Genomic DNA, 18880 nt, shown 5'->3' with positions numbered 1-18880 from the left:
CTCTTTCCAAAACAGGAATCATAATTTCAAAACTCAGCTCTACTAAATAGTACCTAATACTTTTAATGAAATTGTTTTAGTTTTAAAAGCCATTAGACAAGTTCATGGAAGGGAGAGAGAGAGAAATGTATCAAGAACTCTTACACACATGGATCTATGCCATGGCCCAGGATAGTAATCTCATTGCTCTTATGGACAAAACATACAATTTTTCAGGAGGAATTTTAGAACAAAACAAAGATTGTAAATAATATTTGTCAGTCATGGAGCAGAAAAGGCATCCCAGGGTGGAAGGGGCTTGAACAGTCACCAGAAGAAGCCTAGGACTGTGAGAATCAAAGTGTCAGAGAAGGAAAGAAATCCAGTGTAAAGAGGTTGCACTTCAGGCACGTGTGTTAAGAACATGTGCTGTGGCTGTGTCTTGGTAGTCCTTGCTGGGAAGAGGAGGAAAAAGGCCTTGGGTCACTAGCTAATGACGACGTGGTCATGAGCCACTGAAGGAACATGGCCATGAAAAAGGTAAATGTAACCTTTGCAGAGTGAGGGATTTTGGCAGAAAGGCAAATGCTGACATCATTCTCCAATGAGCTGTGAAAACCCTCCTGGACAGCTGGGTACCATTCCGGTTCTGGTTATCCCAGAAGAGTAACTTATATGGAGAAAAGGGCAGGGAAAGGTGATAAAGAAAGGGGGAGCCCAATCCTGAGCTTGCTTTGCTTGCCCTGGCAAAGCGAGAGCTGGGAAGGAACGTGTGTACATAGACCTAAGGGAAAATCCCATGGAGATTGAGATCTTTCGTGGGAACCAACACCCACACCAGAAGAGATGGGCATAAACCAGGGAGGAAGAATTCAAGGGAAGAGAGTAGAAAATTAATGGAGTCTCTAAGCAACAAAAAGTATCATTGACTGGAAAGGTTAATTTCTATTTTATCTAGAGCTGGTTTTATTTATGGAAGAGACGATGTAACACAGGTGATCAACAGAATGAAGAAGCGCCCTGTTACCCATTGGGATAAGACTCTTAGTTGTTGGAAATTGCCAGGAATAAAAAATTGAAGCCAAATCACAGCGCCTCATGCCAGCTGGTGTTGGGGAGCCTTACTGCCCCTGTCACACTGTAAAGCAAGTGGCTAGCACTCCCCAGCTGTGCCCTGCTCTGCTGTGTTTCAGCGAACCCTTTGGCACTTGCGGGGACAGTCCTGTGTAGTGTTTCAAATGAGCGATCCTGCATCCGAGCAGGGCTGTCAGGACCCGGTCTCAAGGAACCATTTCCCCTTCTCTTGAGTGGTTTTGTGTCTTGGAAGATAAAAGACTCCTTATCAAATGTGCTTTGTCCATACTGCTTTCCTCCAGGGGCCCTGTTTATAAGTTCCCCACGGGGGAATGGGAGGGACACCACACAGCCCGTACGGCACGGCAGGGGCGGGTGGCACCGGGGAGAGTTCTGCCGGGGCTCTGGGCAGCCCGGGGAGCCATCCCCTGCTCCCAGCCTGCCCACGCCTTCTGGGGCGGCCACGGCCCCTTAGAGGAGCCCGTTCCCTGCGGGGACCCCTTGGGTTTGTTGCGGTCTCATTCCTCTGCGCTGCGCTCAAGGAGCCACTGCGCCGTGCCCGTCCTGCAAACACCCGCCCGACACCCCCCACCCTGCACCGTGGCTGCATTTCCCTCCGCTTCCCGGTGTCCCGGGCCGGGCAGGGCAGCCCGGGCTGGCCCCGCAGGCTGGGCACAGCCGCACCTGAGCCGCTCCCGCAGGAGGAGCCGCGCAGCAGCCGCGCAGCAGCCGCGCAGCAGCCGCGCAGCAGCCGCGCAGCAGCCGCGCAGCAGCCGGCCGAGCCCCGAGCCCCGAGCCCCGAGCCCCGAGCCCCGAGCCCGGCCACCTCCGCTGATGTAAACGATATTAACTTTAAGCCCTTCTATTGACGGGTCAATTTAGAAGCTGATGAAACAGTAAATTGTTGGTGGAAACGTAGGCAGTTTTTTGCTTTGCCAAGCAGGTGCCTGGCGGTTTTCGTCAAGGATTGGTAAATTTACAAGAGCGCAGTGAACGTGCCCTTCCCGGGCTATTGTGAAATTCAGGGGCGAACAAAGGAGAACGTGAATATTCACACAGCCGCCTTTCAGCGTGTGGCATTGCTTCGCAATTTTAAAGCGCTGCGCTTTTTTGTTGTTGTTGTTTTGTCAAGGAAAAAAAAAACTACCAACACTCCTCCCCCCCGAATTAGAAAGTACCTGTTTGCGTTTTAAAGAACATGGAAATCATCCGTGAGCAACCATATAATTTGATTTGCTAAGCAATCTGCGAGGCGATTGCACATCATTTATAATGTTCATTGAGCATTTTGCTTAATTGTGTCTCTTTTTGTAAAGGAAGCACAGCCCCCTCCCGGCTGCGGCCGGCACAAGTGGCCAGATTCCCATGGACCCGCCGAGAGCCGCCGGCCCCGCGCGGGGCTTTTCCCAAGAGGAGCCGTCCCCGTGCGCGCGTCTGGGGGGCGAGAAAAGGGCTCAGGTACGAGCTCGCTGTCTGAACCCCTCTGCTCACAGCCCGCGGCTTCGGCAGGTGCTGCCCGTCCGGCCTGCCGGGTGCCCGATTCGCCTCTGGCCGGGCCGGTGCGTCCCGCGGGAGCGAGCCCCGGGATCCGCAGGTGCGGGATCCCGGCGGCGGCGGTGCCGGGAGGGGCTGGTTCCCTTTGCCAGCCCCGGGCCGGGGAGAGGAGCCCGGAGAGACCTGAATCTGGCGCCAGAAGAGAAGGGGAGACCTTCCGTGCCCGACCTCGCTGCGGTCCGCCGCACCCCGTTCCCCGCTGGTGCTCCGCCGCTGTCGGCCGCGCCCCCGCCCGCCGGGGAGGCACCGGCCGGGGACGGCGTGTAGCGGGAACGGGGCGAGCCCCTCGCACCGGCGAACCCCGCCTTTCAGCCCCCGTACGGAGCGGCAGGAGCAGCCAGGCGGGGCTCGGGGGGAGCGCGGCTGGGGCTGGCAGCTCTCCGCTCTCCGGCGGAGGGAAGCCGGCAGCCCGCCCGCACCTTTCGCCTGCCGCGACCGCCCAGCCGCACCATATAATTTGATTTTCCCCCGTGCCCGCAGATCGATTGCAGCTCATTTGATACATTCAGCGGTTCCTCGGGACGGCGAGGGGGGAGAAGGGCGGGCCGAGGGAGCCGGCGGCACAAGTGTTGGGATTCCCATGGGCTGTGCCTGCTCTCCAGCTTGCCGCACTGGCACCCCGGCCCGAGCGGCCGAAGGAGGGGGGTTTGCAGACACGGTGACCTCCGCGATCTCGGTTTGAAAGCGCCTGAAAGGCAGCCCGCCATGGTGCATTACCAGCCCAGCGCCCAGGTAGCGGCTCGGAGGGGAGGGCGCACAGCCGGGCCGACCCCGCTGCAGGTGCCGCCTCCTCCGCCGGCCCGGGGCCGCCCCGCCGCCTTTGTGGGGCCGCCGTCCCGCCGCGCCCGGTAGCGGCTCCGAGGGGGGAGAGCTTTTCCCCGCCTTGTTTATGGGCCCCACATGGTGGAGGGGGAAGGGTGGGCTCGCCGCGGCCTGCTCTGCTCCCTCCGCACCCCCCGGGCCGGTCCCTGCTCCGGGAAAGCCGCCCGGGTCCCGGGCACCTGGCTCCGGGGATGCTTGGGCTACAAAGCCCGCGGGTGCTGTGGGCTGGTGAGGTTCTGCTGGCCCGCGGGTGCTGTGGGCTGGTTCGTCTGCAAACGAGCTCCCGCAGACCTGTCTGCAGTGGTTTTGGGTCTCCAACACCTGGCAGCTCAGCCCTGCCTGGTGCCTGGCGTGCGGGGCTCCTCGCCGCGTCTTCAGACCAGGAAAGTTGTGTAAAAGTCTATTACCATGAAAAACACAGTGCCTCAAGGTTGCACTGAACAAAGTTTGATTTCAATTATGCTTTCAGTGGTAAACAATTCCTAGAAGTTGATCAGCAAAGTGCCAGTTTGTATCGTGAGTTGCAGTAGGGCGTTTTGTTTTTCCTCGTAAAACCTTTCCTGGTAAATATCATTTGCACAGATACTGGGCAAACTCTGGTCCCGTCTTTTAAAATATTCTTGCTTCCTTTCTCAATCAAACATTGCAACTCTGAATAAGCATAGCACGCCAAGGAATCCCAACAGGTGAGGTGTTAAGTTTTATAATTTGAGGAAAAACTATCATACTCAGAATTTGCTCCACTGAGACTTTATGGACTTCAAACTTCTTGTTTAACCAAACACTGACAGTGTGGGTATGAAGGTTTGAGAAGAATATTGGGTAGAGCCTGCATGGATGAAGGTGGAAATCTCCTGACTCGCCTTTCCATGCCTGTGGAATGACCCCCTTGAAGTGTATTGGATCAACAATAGAAGTCAGGAAAATTATGCAGGTAACATAGGAATAATAGTTGGATGGGAAACCAAACACACCTGGGTGCTTCTGGGGACCTGGGTTTTGCCTCAGCTTCAGCTAACAGGATTCGTTATTCTGGAATACCACATGAGTTTGGAGTTACTTCACAGCCTCTGGACTGAAAGGCAGTGTGCGGGGTGCGGATCTCGCCCCTCACCTGTGTCTGCCCTTCACCTGGCACTGCTGCCCCTATAACGCCCCTGTTATCCATTTTCCGTGCCCCAGCTGTTGGGTGAAAGGCGGCAGAAAGCAGAAGCCGGAGCCCCGCGGGCGGGGGCGGCTCGGAGCAGCGGGGCCGGGCAGCTCCTGCCCGCCACGGGCGCGCCCCTCACGCAGCTCCCGCGGGGCTCCGGGTGCGCGGAAAGGCGCCGAGGACGAGCGCGGCTGCTTCTCACGCTGCGGCTCATCCCCGCTGAGGGCTGAGGGCTGAGGGGCAGCGCCCGCGGCCGTGTTCCTGCCGGCGTGCCCGAAGGGAGAGGCTCCCCGCCGCGCCCGCCGCTGAGAGGCCAGGGATGGGCGTGCGGAGCTGTTCGTGGGGATCGGGGCAGATCCCTGGGGAGTGCAAAGCCCTCCAGGACCCGGAGCCCCGACGTGCTCAGCGCTGGGCAGTCAGCGAGCCGGGAGCGGCAGCCTGGGCAGCGCAGAGCAGGAGGCCGTGCGCTTTGCAGCCCCTCGGAGCCAGGACTGCCCCCGCTTCCCATCCCGGTTCCAAAGACCTCGAGGGGAAACATCTCTATCAGTGGCGAGTGCCCACTTCTTGCCCTAAACAAGAAGAGCCTCTGTGCCGCTGTGGGGACCCCGCCCACGGAGGAGATCTTTACCGTCTTCTCGAGCCGGGGTTGGGCCCCATCTCTTTCTGGGGGCTCGATTTACTGCGCGGGGGCGTGCCCAGGGCCGAGCGCCCCAGCAGAGTCAGGGCCGAGAGTGCTCCAGGTCCCTTCAACGCAAAGTTCGCGTCCTCTCCTTATTCCCCCGGTGAGGGGCTTTGCGCGGTCCCGTGGAGTGTTGGGAGTGGGTCCTGCTGGGCCAGACTCCCCTGCCTGCCCCATGTCCCGCCCTGTCTCTGGACCTTTGGCGAGTCCTGGTTCCCGTGAAGGTGGCTGCCAGCTAGAGTTATCGTGTGGTCATTGAGGGAAAGGCGATGCGCCTTTTGGCGTGCGGTCGTTGTCCACCCCACTTCCTCCTCCCCCTTAACTCTTGTTACTGCCCTCGGTGAATAGAAATAACGAAGTGCCAAGCGCTGTTCGTACATTTTCATTGCTGGAGAGCGGTGCAGGGAGGTGTCCTTCCCCAGAGCAAACCCGGGCCAGGTGAGACATCCGTGCTGGACAAATATTGAAAGAAGGGAGTTTGCGACACAGGCGCTGGTGGCCAAGTGCGGTGCGGCGGCCCAGGCTCCGCTCGTACATGTTCCTGGTTTTTGCAGATTTCCTTTTGTAACATCTTGGGCAACCCCAGAGGAACCTTCCCGCACCTCAGGCGGTTCCTTCGGAGACGTTACTCATCTCCCAGAGGCAAATGTACAAACTGGAATCGTTCATCTTAAAAGCCATCACTGCCGCAGGGGCGAGGGCTGAGTCCGGCACAGCGAGGGCATCGCTTCTGCCGGGTGTCTCATCGAGCGCTGAGGAGCCGGGGAGCGATGTTTCACTGCCTGCGCACCCCCTGCCTGTAGTGGGGTTCTCCCTGCATCGTTTTCCTCCCTGGGGCACTGCTCCCAGATTTTCCAATGATCTGCTAGGTCTGACTGGTTTCAAGACCGGTCCGAGCCCCCAACATTCTGGAAACAGTGGCTTCTCAAAATATCCCTCCGTTTCCCTTTGCAGCTCGCTCCCTTCGCCGTGTGTCCTGATGGAGCTGCCTCTCAGGGACAGACAGATCTGACAGACTGACTTCCCAGGCTACCTGCCTGAGTTTTGTGGCTCGGTGATGTCGTGCCACCTCCACACGTGGCATTCGCGTCACCCCGGCTGCGCGGTACCATCGTGCGCCAGAGCTGAGCAGCCCTGGGAAAGGGGGAAAGAGTGGCGTGGTGAATGAACTGGGCTCCCCAGCCTCTCTGGGCATATGCTGCTCTTGGATCAACAGGAGAGAGATCCTCTTCTCCTCCTTCTTACGCCTTAAGACTTTCAGTGAGGCTGTCGGGAAGATGCTTCACCGCTGCGCTAACGAGAGGTACCCTGTGCCTTGCCACGCTCTCGAGGAGAGGACGCACCGTGGTCAAACGCTGCGCTGGGAGGCTGGTGGCAGAGGTTTTGGGGGAAAAGAGCCTGTTTGGGGGCGTTACTCCCCTTCAGCATCTGGCGGCACTTAGCCTGCCTGACCTGGGGGAAACATTGCAAGGTGATGTATGTGGTTCTGCGTGTCTCGAGCGGCAGCAGTGGTGTCAGGGGCCACTCGACCTGGTTTGCTCATCGGCTTTCAAGTGTCCGGCTCCAGCCAGAATGTGGCAGGAGCAAGGACTCGTCACCCCATGGGTGATGACTCCTTGGGAGGGAGGGAACAGAGCCAGCTCTGTGGCCAGGAAATTCCCCCGAAATCACCTCTGGTTTGTTTTCTTCATTTTCCGTGTGCTTTGCAGTAGGTGTGACATGGATTTGAGAGGGATGCAAGGTATATGCTAGATTTATACCTGTGCTTCTTGCTATGGTGCTCCGCCCGTAGCGATCATTCCCCGGCTGCAATCGAGTCCATTTGCTTTTAAAAAAGGAGATTCCTCTGCATCGCACGGGGCCGGGGTGGGGAAGGAGCAGGCTCCCATTCAGGTGTGTCCCAGCGGGACAAGAGGGACCGCGAGCTGAGGTCCCCGGGTCTGCACAGGCCCGGGCTGCTGCCGGTGACCGGGGGCACCGCACCTCGGCAGAGCAGCACGGCTGTGGGACCGGCTGTGGGTAAACCGGGGCTCCCGGGGCCCGGGGGGCTGCAGGACTATCCGGCCTCTCCACCCCCCACAGCCGCCTCAAGGGCTGGCCACGACAGGGCCGTGCCCTGCCCCTCACACCCAGCCACCGTGGGGTCGCGGAGCATTTAAGGCACCCAGCGCTGAGGAGGGCAGAGGAGGGACAGGGATGCTGGCAGTGTGAGGGGCAGCGCGATCCCCCGGGGAGCCCCGGGCCGGGGGAGGGAAAACATCTCTGTCGGTGCGGTGCCGAAGCTGCGCTTGCTCTCCCAGGTGGGTCTTTTGGCTCAGCGGGACAGAGCTGCTCGGGAAAGGGGATCCGAGGGCGAGCGATCTCTCTGGGATCGCCGAGCTACAGCACGGGCCTCCTGGCCGCCGTGCCCAGTGCGGTCCCCACAGGCCGCCGGGCAGCGAGCTGGGCGGCAGCCAGCCGTGTGCCCCGGCCGCACGGGATGCCCGCAGCAGCTCTGAGCGGTGTGAGCGCATCACAGCCCAGGGCACCGGGGGAAGGGATAATTGTCCGCACTCGACCCTCGTGAGAGCGCATCTAAGACTTGCGGGCCGTTTTGGGACAGCCGGTGCAGGAAACAGTCGTGAGGGGCGAAGGGCTGACGAGGCAGAGGAAGATGGGGCGGGAAGGCTCCCCTGGAGCGGGGCTGGCTCAGGGGGCAGAGGCAGCGTCGGGGCCCCCGCAGCGCTGCGGGGATGGGCATCGCCACTCTGCCCTGCGAGAAGCCTGGCTCTTGACAGAGGTGCGTGATGAGAGATTGAGGGATGGGGGCGTGAATGGAAGCAGGAGCCCGGTCGCACTCATCCCAGTCTCCTGCGAGGTCCCTGGTCCCGCTCCGCGGGTGGACGTGAACGGGGAATTGCACTGCCTTTGCATCGCCCCTGTAACGGGACACTCCCTCGGTTTCCCCTTTCCGGGACGGTGGGAGCAGTCCCACGGCCACGCGTGGGCGCGTTCCTGACTTCGCGCAGCCTCTCCGCCTTCCCTTCTCGTTCTTTTCGCGTGGGCCGTCTGCAGGCGGGACTTTCCAAGAAGTGGCTCTTGCAAAGCTCTTTGTTCCCTCCCGTGACTCACGCGTTTCCCTGCCCTTATCACGGCGATGTCAGCGGCTTTGAAGTCCGGTCATTTATTACCTTCCCGGAGCTGGCCCTGTCTCGCTCTGCTGATAGACCCGGGTACATTTCCACGCAGAGTTTGATCTCTGCCCGCACTGGTGGCACGCTGGAAAGTCACTTTCGATAAACCTCGACAGACTCTGCCGGACAAACTATTGCAGCGCTAATGACAGAGATAATCCTCTCCTAATCTGGCGGGTAATCCATTTCACTCTAGTGAGAATTTTTAAGGCTTTAATCAGTGAGAGTCTGTTAGGGAATTATTAACAGAGCCTCCGCCGAGCGAGCTCGTCCGGAGAGGAGCAACGGGAGTTGGGAAAAGGGAGAATGCAACGGGGCCCGATGAGGCCAAAATCGATGCACGGCCAGGAGCAAGAGCTGACGTGATGCATTTTGATGTTGCGATAGAATTGCCTTCAGTTCGAACGCCACGAAAACCCGCGCCATCGATTCCCCTATGCCCGCTCTGACAGCGGCTCCGCTGGCGGCGGGCACGGGAAGTCCCGGGGGCGCGGGACAAGCGCTGGGGATAAGACGCGCAGGGGCGACGCTTCTCGGTGCCGAGAGGGAGGCTGTGTCAAACCAAGAGGCGCCTTTCGGTGGCGGCTCGCGCGGAGAGGTGCCGAGGCGCTCCGGGGCCCCTCGCCCGACGTGCGGCGCCCGCCTCTGCGAGCGACTGCGGCGGGGCTGGGCGGGGCCGGTTGGTGCGGGGCCGTGGGGAACGGTGCGGTGCGGTGCCGGGCAGTGCCGTGCCGTGCCGGGCAGTGCGGTGCGGGGCGGTGCCGGGCAGTGCGGTGCGGGGCCGGTCGGTGCAGCTCGGTGCGGATCGGTGTGGTGCCGGGCAGGCCGGGGCGGTACGGGTCGGTGAGGTGCGGGTCGGTGCGGTGCGGTGCGGGGCCCGTCGGTGAGGTGCGGGCCGGTCGGTGCGGCTCGGTGCGGATCGGTGCGGTGCCGGGCGGGCCGGGGCGGTACGGGTCGGTGCGGTGCGGGGCCCGTCGGTGAGGTGCGGGTCGGGCGGTGCGGGTCGGTGCGGTGCGGGGCCCGTCGGTGAGGTGCGGGTCGGTCGGTGCGGGTCGGTGCCAGGCGAGGGCTCCGCCGGGTCCCGCCCGCTCCCCCCGCCCCGCGCGGCGGCGCCGCCCCCGGCCGCGCGCGGTGTCCCCCGGCGGGCGGCCCGGCCCCCCCGGCGCGCCCTGATTGGCTGGCGGCGGCGGCCGGCGGCACGCGCCCGGGGATGTCGTTATAAGACCCCTCGCGTGCCGGCCCGCGGCGCCAGCGGCTCCGGCCCCTCCCCGGAGAGCGGCGGCGAGGCCCGGCCTCCCGCCTCACAGCGGCGGGCAGGGCAGGGCGGGGGCGGCCCCGCCACCGGCACCGCCACCGCCGGGGCGGCTCGGCCAGCGGGCCGGCGACAGCGGCTGCGGGCGCGTCCCGGCGGGGCTGCCCCCCTGCCCCGTCCCGTCCGCGCCGGGCCCGGGAGCAGCATGGAGACGGTGCTGCTGGAGCACTTCCCCGGGGGGCTGGACTCCTTCTCCTCGCCCCCCTACTTCGACGAGGAGGACTTTTTCTCCGAGCCGCCGCCGCGGGACGCGCTGGCCGCGGACGGGCTGCTGGAGCCGGACGTGGATTTCCTCAGCCGGCAGCTGCAGGAGTACTACCGCGACGGCGGCGACCCCGAGGGCGGCTACCGCTGCCCGGCGCCGGCCGCCGCCTTCCCGCCGTCTCCCGCCTCGCCCGGCCTCGCCTACGAATGCTGCGGGGCGGCGGGCGCGGCGCTGCTGTCCCCCGGGGGGCGGCTGCAGGCGCTGGGCTCGGCCAAGCGGCGGCGGCGGGTGCGCTCCGAGGCGGAGCTGCAGCAGCTCCGCCAGGCCGCCAACGTGCGGGAGCGGCGGCGGATGCAGTCCATCAACGACGCCTTCGAGGGGCTGCGCTCGCACATCCCCACGCTGCCCTACGAGAAGCGCCTCTCCAAGGTGGACACGCTGCGCCTGGCCATCGGCTACATCAACTTCCTCAGCGAGCTGGTGCAGTCCGACCTGCCGCTGCGCAGCGCCAGCAGCGAGAGCCCCAGCCAGCCCAAGAAAATCATCATCTGCCACCGCGGCACAAGTAAGTGGCGGGCCGGCGCGGCCCGGTACGGCCCGGCGCGGCCCGGCACCGCGCTCCGCAGGAATGCCGGCCCCAGCAATAACCCCCTGCCTTCCTTTTCCCTCCTGCCCTCCAGGATCTCCCTCTCCGAGCGACCCCGACTACGGACTCCCCCCTCTGGCCGGTCACTCGCTGTCGTGGACTGATGAAAAGCAGCTCAAGGAACAAAACATCATCCGGACAGCCAAAGTGTGGACCCCCGAGGACCCGCGGAAGGTGAACAACAAACCCTCCGTCAACGACATAGAGAACGAGCCCCCCTTCGACTACGTGGCGTGAGGCGCCGCGCGGGTGGTCCCCGCCCCCGCCCGCTCTGTACATGCTGTATGTAGAGACCTATATTGTAAATGTAATTTAAGATTCAGACTCTAAGGGCAATCAAATTTATTTATCTATTTATTACGGAGTAGTGATAATGAGGTAGAATCGTCTGTTTTGAATATATAATTTTAATTTATATAATTTATCTTGATTTTTTTAAAGATATGCAATAGGTTTATTCCACCAGCACTTTTTTTTTTTTAATGGGGGAAATACGTCAGAACCTGTGAAAATAATTTATTGCCGCACGTGGATTCTCCTTGTGTTTGTTAATAATAAATCCGAATTGTACGTTGTGGAGCATTATATTTGTGGGAAGCGGCTTCCGAGACCCCTGCCACATCCCAAGGAAGCCTTGCAATGAACGCCTGGACCGGTCTCCAGGCGGAGTGAGCCCCAAGACTCGGTGGCACCCTCAGCCCAGATGCTGGCCCCACTCTGCCCCATCGCCGGCTCGGGCTGCGCTTATAGCGCCGGGGGAACGGGGACGGGCGGGGACACACTTTCGCCTTCTCTCCACCCCTTTTGACGTCCTCCCCTGAAGTGTTTCCAACTGATGTCTTTGTCTATCTCTAGAAGGTCCCCTCCTTTCAGTGTCTCAGCACTGTTTGTGGTTTCCAGCTGGAAGAGCTGAGCCCCAAACACAAACCTTGCGAGGGCGTGTGTCCCCCGCCTTGTACCCCCGACCGCGCCGCCGCGGGACCGGGCGCGCTATCCAGAGCCGTACAAAGTTGCTCCTGAAAGTTCCGGGGAGGGAAGGACGAGGCTGGGGGCCGGCCAGGCTTGGGGCTCTGCCGGCTGCCCCTGGCCTTGCGGGGTTCTCCCACCGGCCGCGCCTTGGGAACAGCCCCCGCGGTGCTCGCCCTGGGGCTGCCGCTGGGGGCGGGGGAGCGGGATGGCAAAGCCATCGTGCAACTGGTGGTAGAATCGCTCTGGTAGCCCCAGCTCAGCGTGCCCGGCTGCGGAAGGGACGGCTGGGCTGCACCTGCCCGGGGGCGAGCGGTGGGGGCGGCAGGGGCTGGGGGCTGCGAGAGCTCCCGGCGGGAGCGGGGGGGCGGCCCCGGGCTGGGGCGGGGGGCTCGGCCCGACGCCGCAGGTGCTGATTTTCCCGTGGCACCCGCGGCTCAGCCCCGACGGCGCAGCCCCCGGCAGAGTCCCAGATGCCCAGCCCGGCCCGCGGCCGGAGCAGAGCTGTCCCCGCGCGGTGCCCAGGCGGATGGGAACGGCCCGGGTGAGCCAAGGTATAATTATAACTCATCATATACTGTACATCTCTCCTTCTCCTTTTTTTTTTTTTTTTAAACTGCCTCAAAGTGGGAGCAATATGTTGCATGCATGCTAATTGCATTAACCTAGTTAAACACATTTAGTTCCCTAGCGCGGATGGCATGGATCTATTCCAATAGCAATTAGAGGAGCTACTTACACACACAAACACGCCGAGGCCGGGCCGGGGGGGTGGGTCATTGCTTTTTATTTGCTCACTTTTCGTGCGATTCTGGGCTGCGGCGGGGCTGACCGGCCGCAAGCCTCGCCCCGTCCGGCGGCAGGCGGGCGGTACCGGTGTCATTGAACTTAAACGGGGCTCTTTGAGAGAAAAAGAGCCGACCTATAATTCGATCTTGTCCTGTATTAGGACCTCATTAAACACAGAAAGTCGCTTTTTCACAAATGCTTCCATCAGGCATGTAATCTCATTACACTCATTAGAAAGTCAAATGTTAGTCGGACTTCAGTTTAATTATAAGTTATGGAAGTGTTGTACCGTTTCCTTCTGTGTATAGCCTCGTTCGTCTCAATTGGCTTTGGTGATGCGATCCCCCACAATTAAAACACTACAATCATTGTTATGTGGCACCTTTTCTTTGGCGTGCCACTTTTTTGTGATTCAATGCTTCAACACATCCTTTAGTATGGTGCAGATGAAGCGGAAGAGCCGGCCTTCGCATGTAAAGCACCAGGGTCTCTATCTTGTCACTCTCCCGTCTTGACTTGGCAAGTCCCTTTAAACGCAATCTTCAAAGAGACTGACAGCTCCTTTTGACTGACTCATCATCCATTCACCCCAGCGCCGCGCTCCTGCGACAAAATCCGCCGCACAGGGCAGGAGGGAACCGCCTGTGCAGGTCCCCCGGCCCACAGGGACCCGCGGCTCACGCCACGCCGCTCGCAGCTTTTGCGGCAGCTTTGGGGGGCTTGCTGGTGGGGAACACGGCTCGGCGCGGTACGGACCAGCGTGGGGAAGGCGTGACTGACAGCCCCGCAACCCCAGTTCCCAGCCGCCTGTCCCCCCCTCCCGCGGCCGTGAGCTGCACCCTCCAGCGCTGCCCCCCGTGGGCAGTGGCTCCCGCCTCCCTGCCCCGCTCCCAGAGCCCCCGCTGTCCCCCTGAAACCCCGCACCGGCTCCCGTGGGGCCACCCCTCCGCGCCCGCACTGCCCCGACGGCGCCCCGGGGGCGGGGGAGGCCGGTCCGGGCACCGGGACCGTCCCGCCTCCCTCCGCCGCTCCCGCAGCCCCGCGGGAGCTGGAAGGCAGGGTAGGAGAGAACAAAAGGGGGGGAAATCCCCACCCCGCTTGGGGCAGGAGGGAGTGTTAGAGGCACTTGCAGGCAGTTTGCTTCCCGCAGTCTCACAGGAGGGAGCTGCGGGTTCTAGGTGTGCGGGCTGATGCTGTGCTTCCGGAACCAGCGTCACTCGTGATGCCCCAGGTGTAAAGACAACTTAATTACCGAATCCGACAATCCTCCATGAGAAAACCCCAAACCAAAACAAAAACCCTAAACCCCAACAGCAACCAAAAAAAAAAAAAAAAAAAAACCCAACCCGAAAAATCCAAACAACAAACAAAACCCAAAAAACAACAAGCCCCCCACCCGAAGGAAGGGAAGCATCAGACCGCTCGCCTGCACAGGCAGCAAAGGGATGGGAAGGCGTGCGTGACTTCTGGGCAGAGCTGTGCGCAGGCAGGGGCTGCCGTGGGCACTGTGAACCCGTCCCGCCGCGGTTCCCAGGGCCTCTCATCTGCCGGCAGTCGGGTGAGCGCCCTGCGAGGCGCGGGGCGTGAAGCCTCCCGAGCCCGGGATCTCATCCCTCTTTCATTCACGCATCTCTCGCTGGCACCGAGTACCAGCTGCGAGGTCGAACAAACACCAGTTGAGTGTCCCCTGGTAAACCTCCCGCTTTCCAAAGCATCCCGCAGCCGGTGGGAATGGTCCTAAATAACTCCACAACAAACCGCGCTGCCGGGACCTGGAAGCGTGGGCGGGAGGCGATTCCCACGACGGGGCCGGGGTCTGGCCAACAGGTGCTCGGGTTTGGCGGAGGGCGCCGGGGGAGCCCGGGGAGGCAGAGCCTCCGCTGCCAGAAAGCAGCCTGCTCCGGCGCCTCCGGCTTTACATGGCGTGGAAGCCGCAAACAATCGCAATGATATCTTTATTGCTAGGTTCATGTCCTGGGCTATAACATATCAATCCCTGTCGTGGTTCTCTCGGATGCACCTGGTATTTCAAACTTGTTCTTTTTGTGCTTCTGGGTCCTGGACTGCAGCTGCCTAAAGCGAGCAAAGAGAGAGGCCCTTACAATGTGTCCAAGACGTGTTGGCATGGTTTGCTTGTCTTTAATGTACCATTAACTATTGTCTTTACACAATATGGGAACTGTAAAGCATGACATGTGTTATAATAAAACACATTTTCAACGATACACTTGGACTCGGCGCTGGGATGCAAGCAAACAAACAGGCCCAAATCTTGTTTTGTCTCCCTCGCTAAGCCTACTGGCAATTAAACTTAAGACCACTGCTTTCCCCTGATCAGCCAATTAAATTTTATGTCTCCTAATTTTTCACATAGAAAAAAAGTCTCGGTGCCGGCCCCTAAAGACATTGATTTTCTTGCTATCACCTGGCGCTCAGACCTTAGTTCCATTTATCAAGAAGGGAAACGTCAGGCGTTGCATAAAGTGACTCTGTTACCATAAGGCTCTCACCATCCTGCCCTATTGTTTTCCCTTGTTAATAACTCATTACCAGGATTTAACAAATCAACCATTACATATGTTTTGTGTCTCCATATTTTGATCCGTACGATTAAGCAGATGTTACGATTGAAAATTGAAAAGTCCAAGGCTACTCTCGTCTGAAAGAAAGAGGGCAGCCTCAAACAACGAGCTAACAATGAGATTCAGAAGATCTTCAGAAAAACATTTACGACCAATAAACAGACTCCAACCTGCTCCATTTCAACCATTGTGCGCCTTAGGGGAATAATTAGGTTGAATAGGAAGAGGTCCGCGGGGTTTTCAATGCCAAGCCCACAGGTGCGGGGTGGCACGATGAATGATCCGCCTGATTTTTGCCAGGCTCAAGGGCCCTTCTCCTGGCCGGGCGAGCAGATACGAAATATTGTCATTTCTTTTAATTCACAGCGTTACTCTCAGGGCGAACAAAGGGGCGGGGGATGAATGGCTCCGGCTGCAGGCAAGGCGCGCCCGGCCGCCGCTGGCCTCTCCGGAGACCGCCCGGCGGGGCCGAGCGCGCCGCCGCCGCCGCGCCCGGGCCCCGTCCCGGCGGGCTCGGGGGGGTGTCCGTGCCCCCCGCGCCGCCGCGCGCCCCCCGCGCCGCTCCCCTCGCGCCGCCGCCCCGGCCCCGCGCCACCCCCGCGCCCCGCGCCGCCGCGCGCCTCGCCGCGGGCCGGACCCCGCGCGGGCGCACGTGCGCCCCGCCGCTCCCCGCGCCGCCGCCGCGGCCGGGAGGGGGCGGGCGGGGCGGCCCCGGGCCGGGGGCGGCTCCCAGCCGCGGCCCCCGCTGCGGACCCGCCGCCGTCGGGGCTCCGGCGAGCGGCAGCGGGCGGCGGCAGCGGGGCTCTCCCGCCCGCCGGCCCGCGTTGCGCATGGAGGTCTCCAAGAGGGGGCCCGTCTGCCGGCAGCCCCCGCGGGCGAGGGCGGCGCCGCCCCTGTGCGGCGGCCGCGCCGGGGGCGGCCCCGGGGGGGGCCCCGCGAGGAGCCGTCGCGTCGCGCCGCGGGGCCACGTCTGGCGGCGGCCACGCCGGAAGGAGCGGGGCTCCCCCCGGGCGGCCCCTGGGGCGGCGGCGCCGGCTCCGAAGGCAGCGCTCCACTTTGCGTCTGCGGGCGCAGTACCCGACCGGGCGGCCGGGAGCCGGCACCCGGGGCACCCACGGGAGCGCCCAGCCCCTGCCCGCCCCGGTCCCCGCGTCCCCAGCCTCCGCCTGCCGCCCCGGATCGGAGGGACCCCGCTTTTCCCGTGCACCTGCTCTGAGCAACCCGGAACGCCGAGCGGCTTGGAGAAGGCAGGGCCGGCCCGGTGCCGCCGTGTCAGCCCCGTTCTGGCGCCCCGCGGGACAGCACCGGGGTGCCAAGAGGCTCTTCCCGGCCCTGCCCGGCCCCGCCCGGACGGACCGTGGCCACCCCGGTCCCCGTGACCCTCGCCACCCCGGGATTTCCAGTGGGAACGGCGCGGCCCGAGCCTCCGGCCCCGCCGGGCGGAGGCTGTCCGCTCCCCGAGGACTGGCAAGGCGGCGGGGTCGCACGGGCGGGAGCATCCGCCGCCGGCGCCCCGCGCCCCGCCGGGGCCCCGAGCCCTGTGCCGTGCCGGGGCGCGGTGAGGGGACCGGGCAGAGGGGGCTCCTCGGCGCAGCAGCTCCGCGCTCCCCGGGCGGATGAAGGCGGCTTTCCGTTGTGGGAAACACCTCCGCTGAACGCCCCGACGGCTGCTCAGGCCCCCAAGTTCGGCGGGGGCCAGGAGCCACTCAGGGCGGCCGCTGACCGCCGCAGCCTCCCGCGCTCCGGCCCGGGCACAGGGATGTCCCGGGCAAGAGCCGCGCGCGGACCCGGGCGGGCGGCTCTGCAGCGGATGGCGGGCGGGGACGGCCCCGGGCGAGGCGGGGACCCCCGACGGCTCCGACCCCTCACTCGGGCGATGCCACGGGGTGCTGCCCCTTGCCGCTAAAGCGAGAAGCGGCTCGAGGCGCTCTGGGGCGAGTGGGGAGAGCCCCTGTAGTCTTAAGGCGGCTCGGAGAGGCTCTCTCGTGCCTGACCGCCGCCGGTGGGCTCGGAATGGCTGTTTTGGGAAATGGGGGAAAACACGGTGCCTTCGGGACGTGTCTGGACCGACCGTGCCCGCCGGCGTGGGGAGCACAGGGTCGGGGATGCGCGGAGCACTGTGGCCCCCCTTCGGCGGAGCGCAGCCCGCGACACTGACCTTCCCGCGGGGGGGACCGGGCCGCGCCTTTCACGGAATTAGCCGCACAGACGTCTCGCTATAACTTTTGTTCCCTGCCACCGCCCGGACACAGCGCACCCGCTCCGCAGCCAGCCCGTCCCGTCCCCGACGGCTCTCCCCGTGCCCTGCCCCGACAATGCGTGAAATGCATCACTGTCACCGGGCGCGGGTGACAGATGAGGCGAAGGCGCGGACCCCTCGCCAAGGTCAAGTTGAAGATGCCGGTGGCGGTGCGGTCGCCGCCGGCTGAAGCTGAACCAGGCCCTCGCGGGGGCCCTTTCCGAGGCTGTATTTCTGCCTCCCCCGCTTCCCCTTTGCCAGCCCTTTCTCCGGGGACCTGCGGGGCCGAGGCGGGTCCGAGGGCCTGGGTGCTGCTCGGCGCTGCGCGGGGCTGGGTGGTGGTGGCGCGAACGCCGGAGCTCCGGGCTCTGGGGGTCCGGGCCCAGCCCAGCCGGGCCGGGCCGGGCCGGGCCGGGCCGCGGAGCTCCGGTTGCGGTCACAAGCGCGGTCACCGCCTTGAAATAAACTGCAAAACGCTTCGGGGTCAGTTTTACCCCGCGTTCAGCAAAAGTTTTCCAAACGGAGTCTGGTTAAACAAACACTTCGCCCTGCTCCCGGCTCCCTCTCTCCCTCGCCCTGTGATGATTGATATTTTTTATTCAGCCAACTTTTATTTACCTTGCAAAAATGTTGGGGACAAATGTGATAAATTACAGATATGCAAATTTCTTTGAATGGCGTTGTAAGTGTGTCTCGCTGGAGCTGAATAAGTCCTTGCAAGTCGGTCTGCGCGCACTCAGGACCCCAGGGAGCTGATCAAAGCACCCTTTCTCTTTCATCCCCAGTATTCTCCTCCAAACTATTTCGATACAATATGTTTCCATGATGCACTTAATGTGCTAGGGACACAGAACTCATTACAACCTAGCTAGTTCTGCCGACCCCTTTGTTCAGAGGCATAAAGTTTAAAAAAAAAGGAGGGGTGGAGGGGGGGCGAGCGCTGCTAGTTGCCAGCTTTCTGAAATGTTAAAGCATGCGTCATTTTTCACCAGGTCTCGTCTTGATATCCTCAAAAGACAAACTATGAAACCGGCCTCAGCCCTTTCTGGCATTAATTACACTGCTGTCCAGCCGATCTGTTTTTCCTATTATATGCATTTCTCAGCAGGGATTTTTTTTTTTTTTTTGCAAGACTAATGCAGCTGCAAGTCGAAGTATGAATACGTTGTATCGGTATAGAAAAAAATAAGTGGAAAGGCTGAAAAAGATGTCAAAGTCAATGCTGATGGTTTTTTTTGCTTGCCCCACGTTTGAGACAGTGACTTTGGAAAAGACTTTTGAACGGCCCTGCTATGTTAACTGATTTTGCCTCGAATTATAAGCTTCTTAGAAGGGAAAAATCTCAGCTGGAGGCTGCTGAAAGCAGGTTACTTGTTTATTGAATGCCGATACGCCCAACAAATATTTTTTCGCCAGAGAAACGTTTCAAAGATTTGGGGAAATCACTGAAAATTAGAATCCCCGAGTTCAGGGCGATCCATTTCAAACCCATGGCGAGGTGGCGGCTGTTTGGGGAAATGACTCCAGCGGGATGACAGTAAGAAATAAACTCTATTTCAGCGGATGGCGCGTTTGTTTACGGGGTTGATTGGTTGACGGAAATGGCTGGCAGCCAGTTCTGGGAAAGATTCCAGACCTGACTCCGATTAACCCTCTCTGGTGAAACTCTGCTGGAAACCAACTCACCAGCAATTGCCATTAATCTACTTA

At 61.5% G+C, this 18880-nt stretch overlaps 2 protein-coding genes and 1 long non-coding RNA gene across 3 annotated transcripts; 2 read left to right on the top strand and 1 right to left on the bottom strand.

Moving 5' to 3' along the window:
• Positions 1–3693: 3693 nt before the first annotated feature.
• LOC135287166 (uncharacterized) lies at positions 3694–4359 on the top strand. The gene is made up of 2 exons (XR_010351003.1): positions 3694–4115; positions 4221–4359. It is a non-coding gene; the product is annotated as an uncharacterized LOC135287166 (long non-coding RNA).
• Positions 4360–9888: 5529 nt separating this feature from the next.
• PTF1A (pancreas associated transcription factor 1a) lies at positions 9889–10968 on the top strand. Its single transcript, XM_064400507.1, has 2 exons — positions 9889–10513; positions 10629–10968. The coding sequence occupies exons 1-2, from the start codon at positions 9889–9891 to the stop codon at positions 10829–10831; spliced, it is 828 nt and encodes a 275-aa protein (XP_064256577.1). The 3' UTR covers positions 10832–10968.
• Positions 10969–15286: 4318 nt separating this feature from the next.
• Positions 15287–18662, bottom strand: LOC135286736 (collagen alpha-1(I) chain-like). The gene is made up of 3 exons (XM_064399925.1): positions 18563–18662; positions 17333–17625; positions 15287–17116 (listed from the first exon to the last, which is right to left on the bottom strand). Exons 1-3 carry the CDS (start codon positions 18660–18662, stop codon positions 15287–15289), a joined length of 2223 nt encoding a protein of 740 aa, XP_064255995.1.
• Positions 18663–18880: the final 218 nt, after the last annotated feature.

The sequence above is a fragment of the Passer domesticus genome, chromosome 1 (assembly GCF_036417665.1).
Source record: "Passer domesticus isolate bPasDom1 chromosome 1, bPasDom1.hap1, whole genome shotgun sequence".
NCBI classification, from domain to species: domain Eukaryota; kingdom Metazoa; phylum Chordata; class Aves; order Passeriformes; family Passeridae; genus Passer; species Passer domesticus.
Note: the sequence above shows the minus strand (reverse complement) of the source record. Positions and strands in the feature narration are given on the sequence as shown.

Excerpts from the sequence above, each read along its gene's own strand:
- PTF1A (XM_064400507.1), top strand. The coding sequence starts at position 9,889 with ATGGAGACGGTGCTGCTGGAGCACTTCCCCGGGGGGCTGGACTCCTTC. Across the intron at positions 10,514-10,628 it reads CATCTGCCACCGCGGCACAA|GATCTCCCTCTCCGAGCGAC; the intron begins GTAAGTGGCGGG and ends CCTGCCCTCCAG.
- LOC135286736 (XM_064399925.1), bottom strand. The coding sequence starts at position 18,662 with ATGGGTTTGAAATGGATCGCCCTGAACTCGGGGATTCTAATTTTCAGT. Across the intron at positions 17,626-18,562 it reads CGAAAAAATATTTGTTGGGC|GCGGTGACCGCGCTTGTGAC; the intron begins GTATCGGCATTC and ends GTTTATTTCAAG. Across the intron at positions 17,117-17,332 it reads CGGCGACCGCACCGCCACCG|GCGCGGCCCGGTCCCCCCCG; the intron begins GCATCTTCAACT and ends ATTCCGTGAAAG.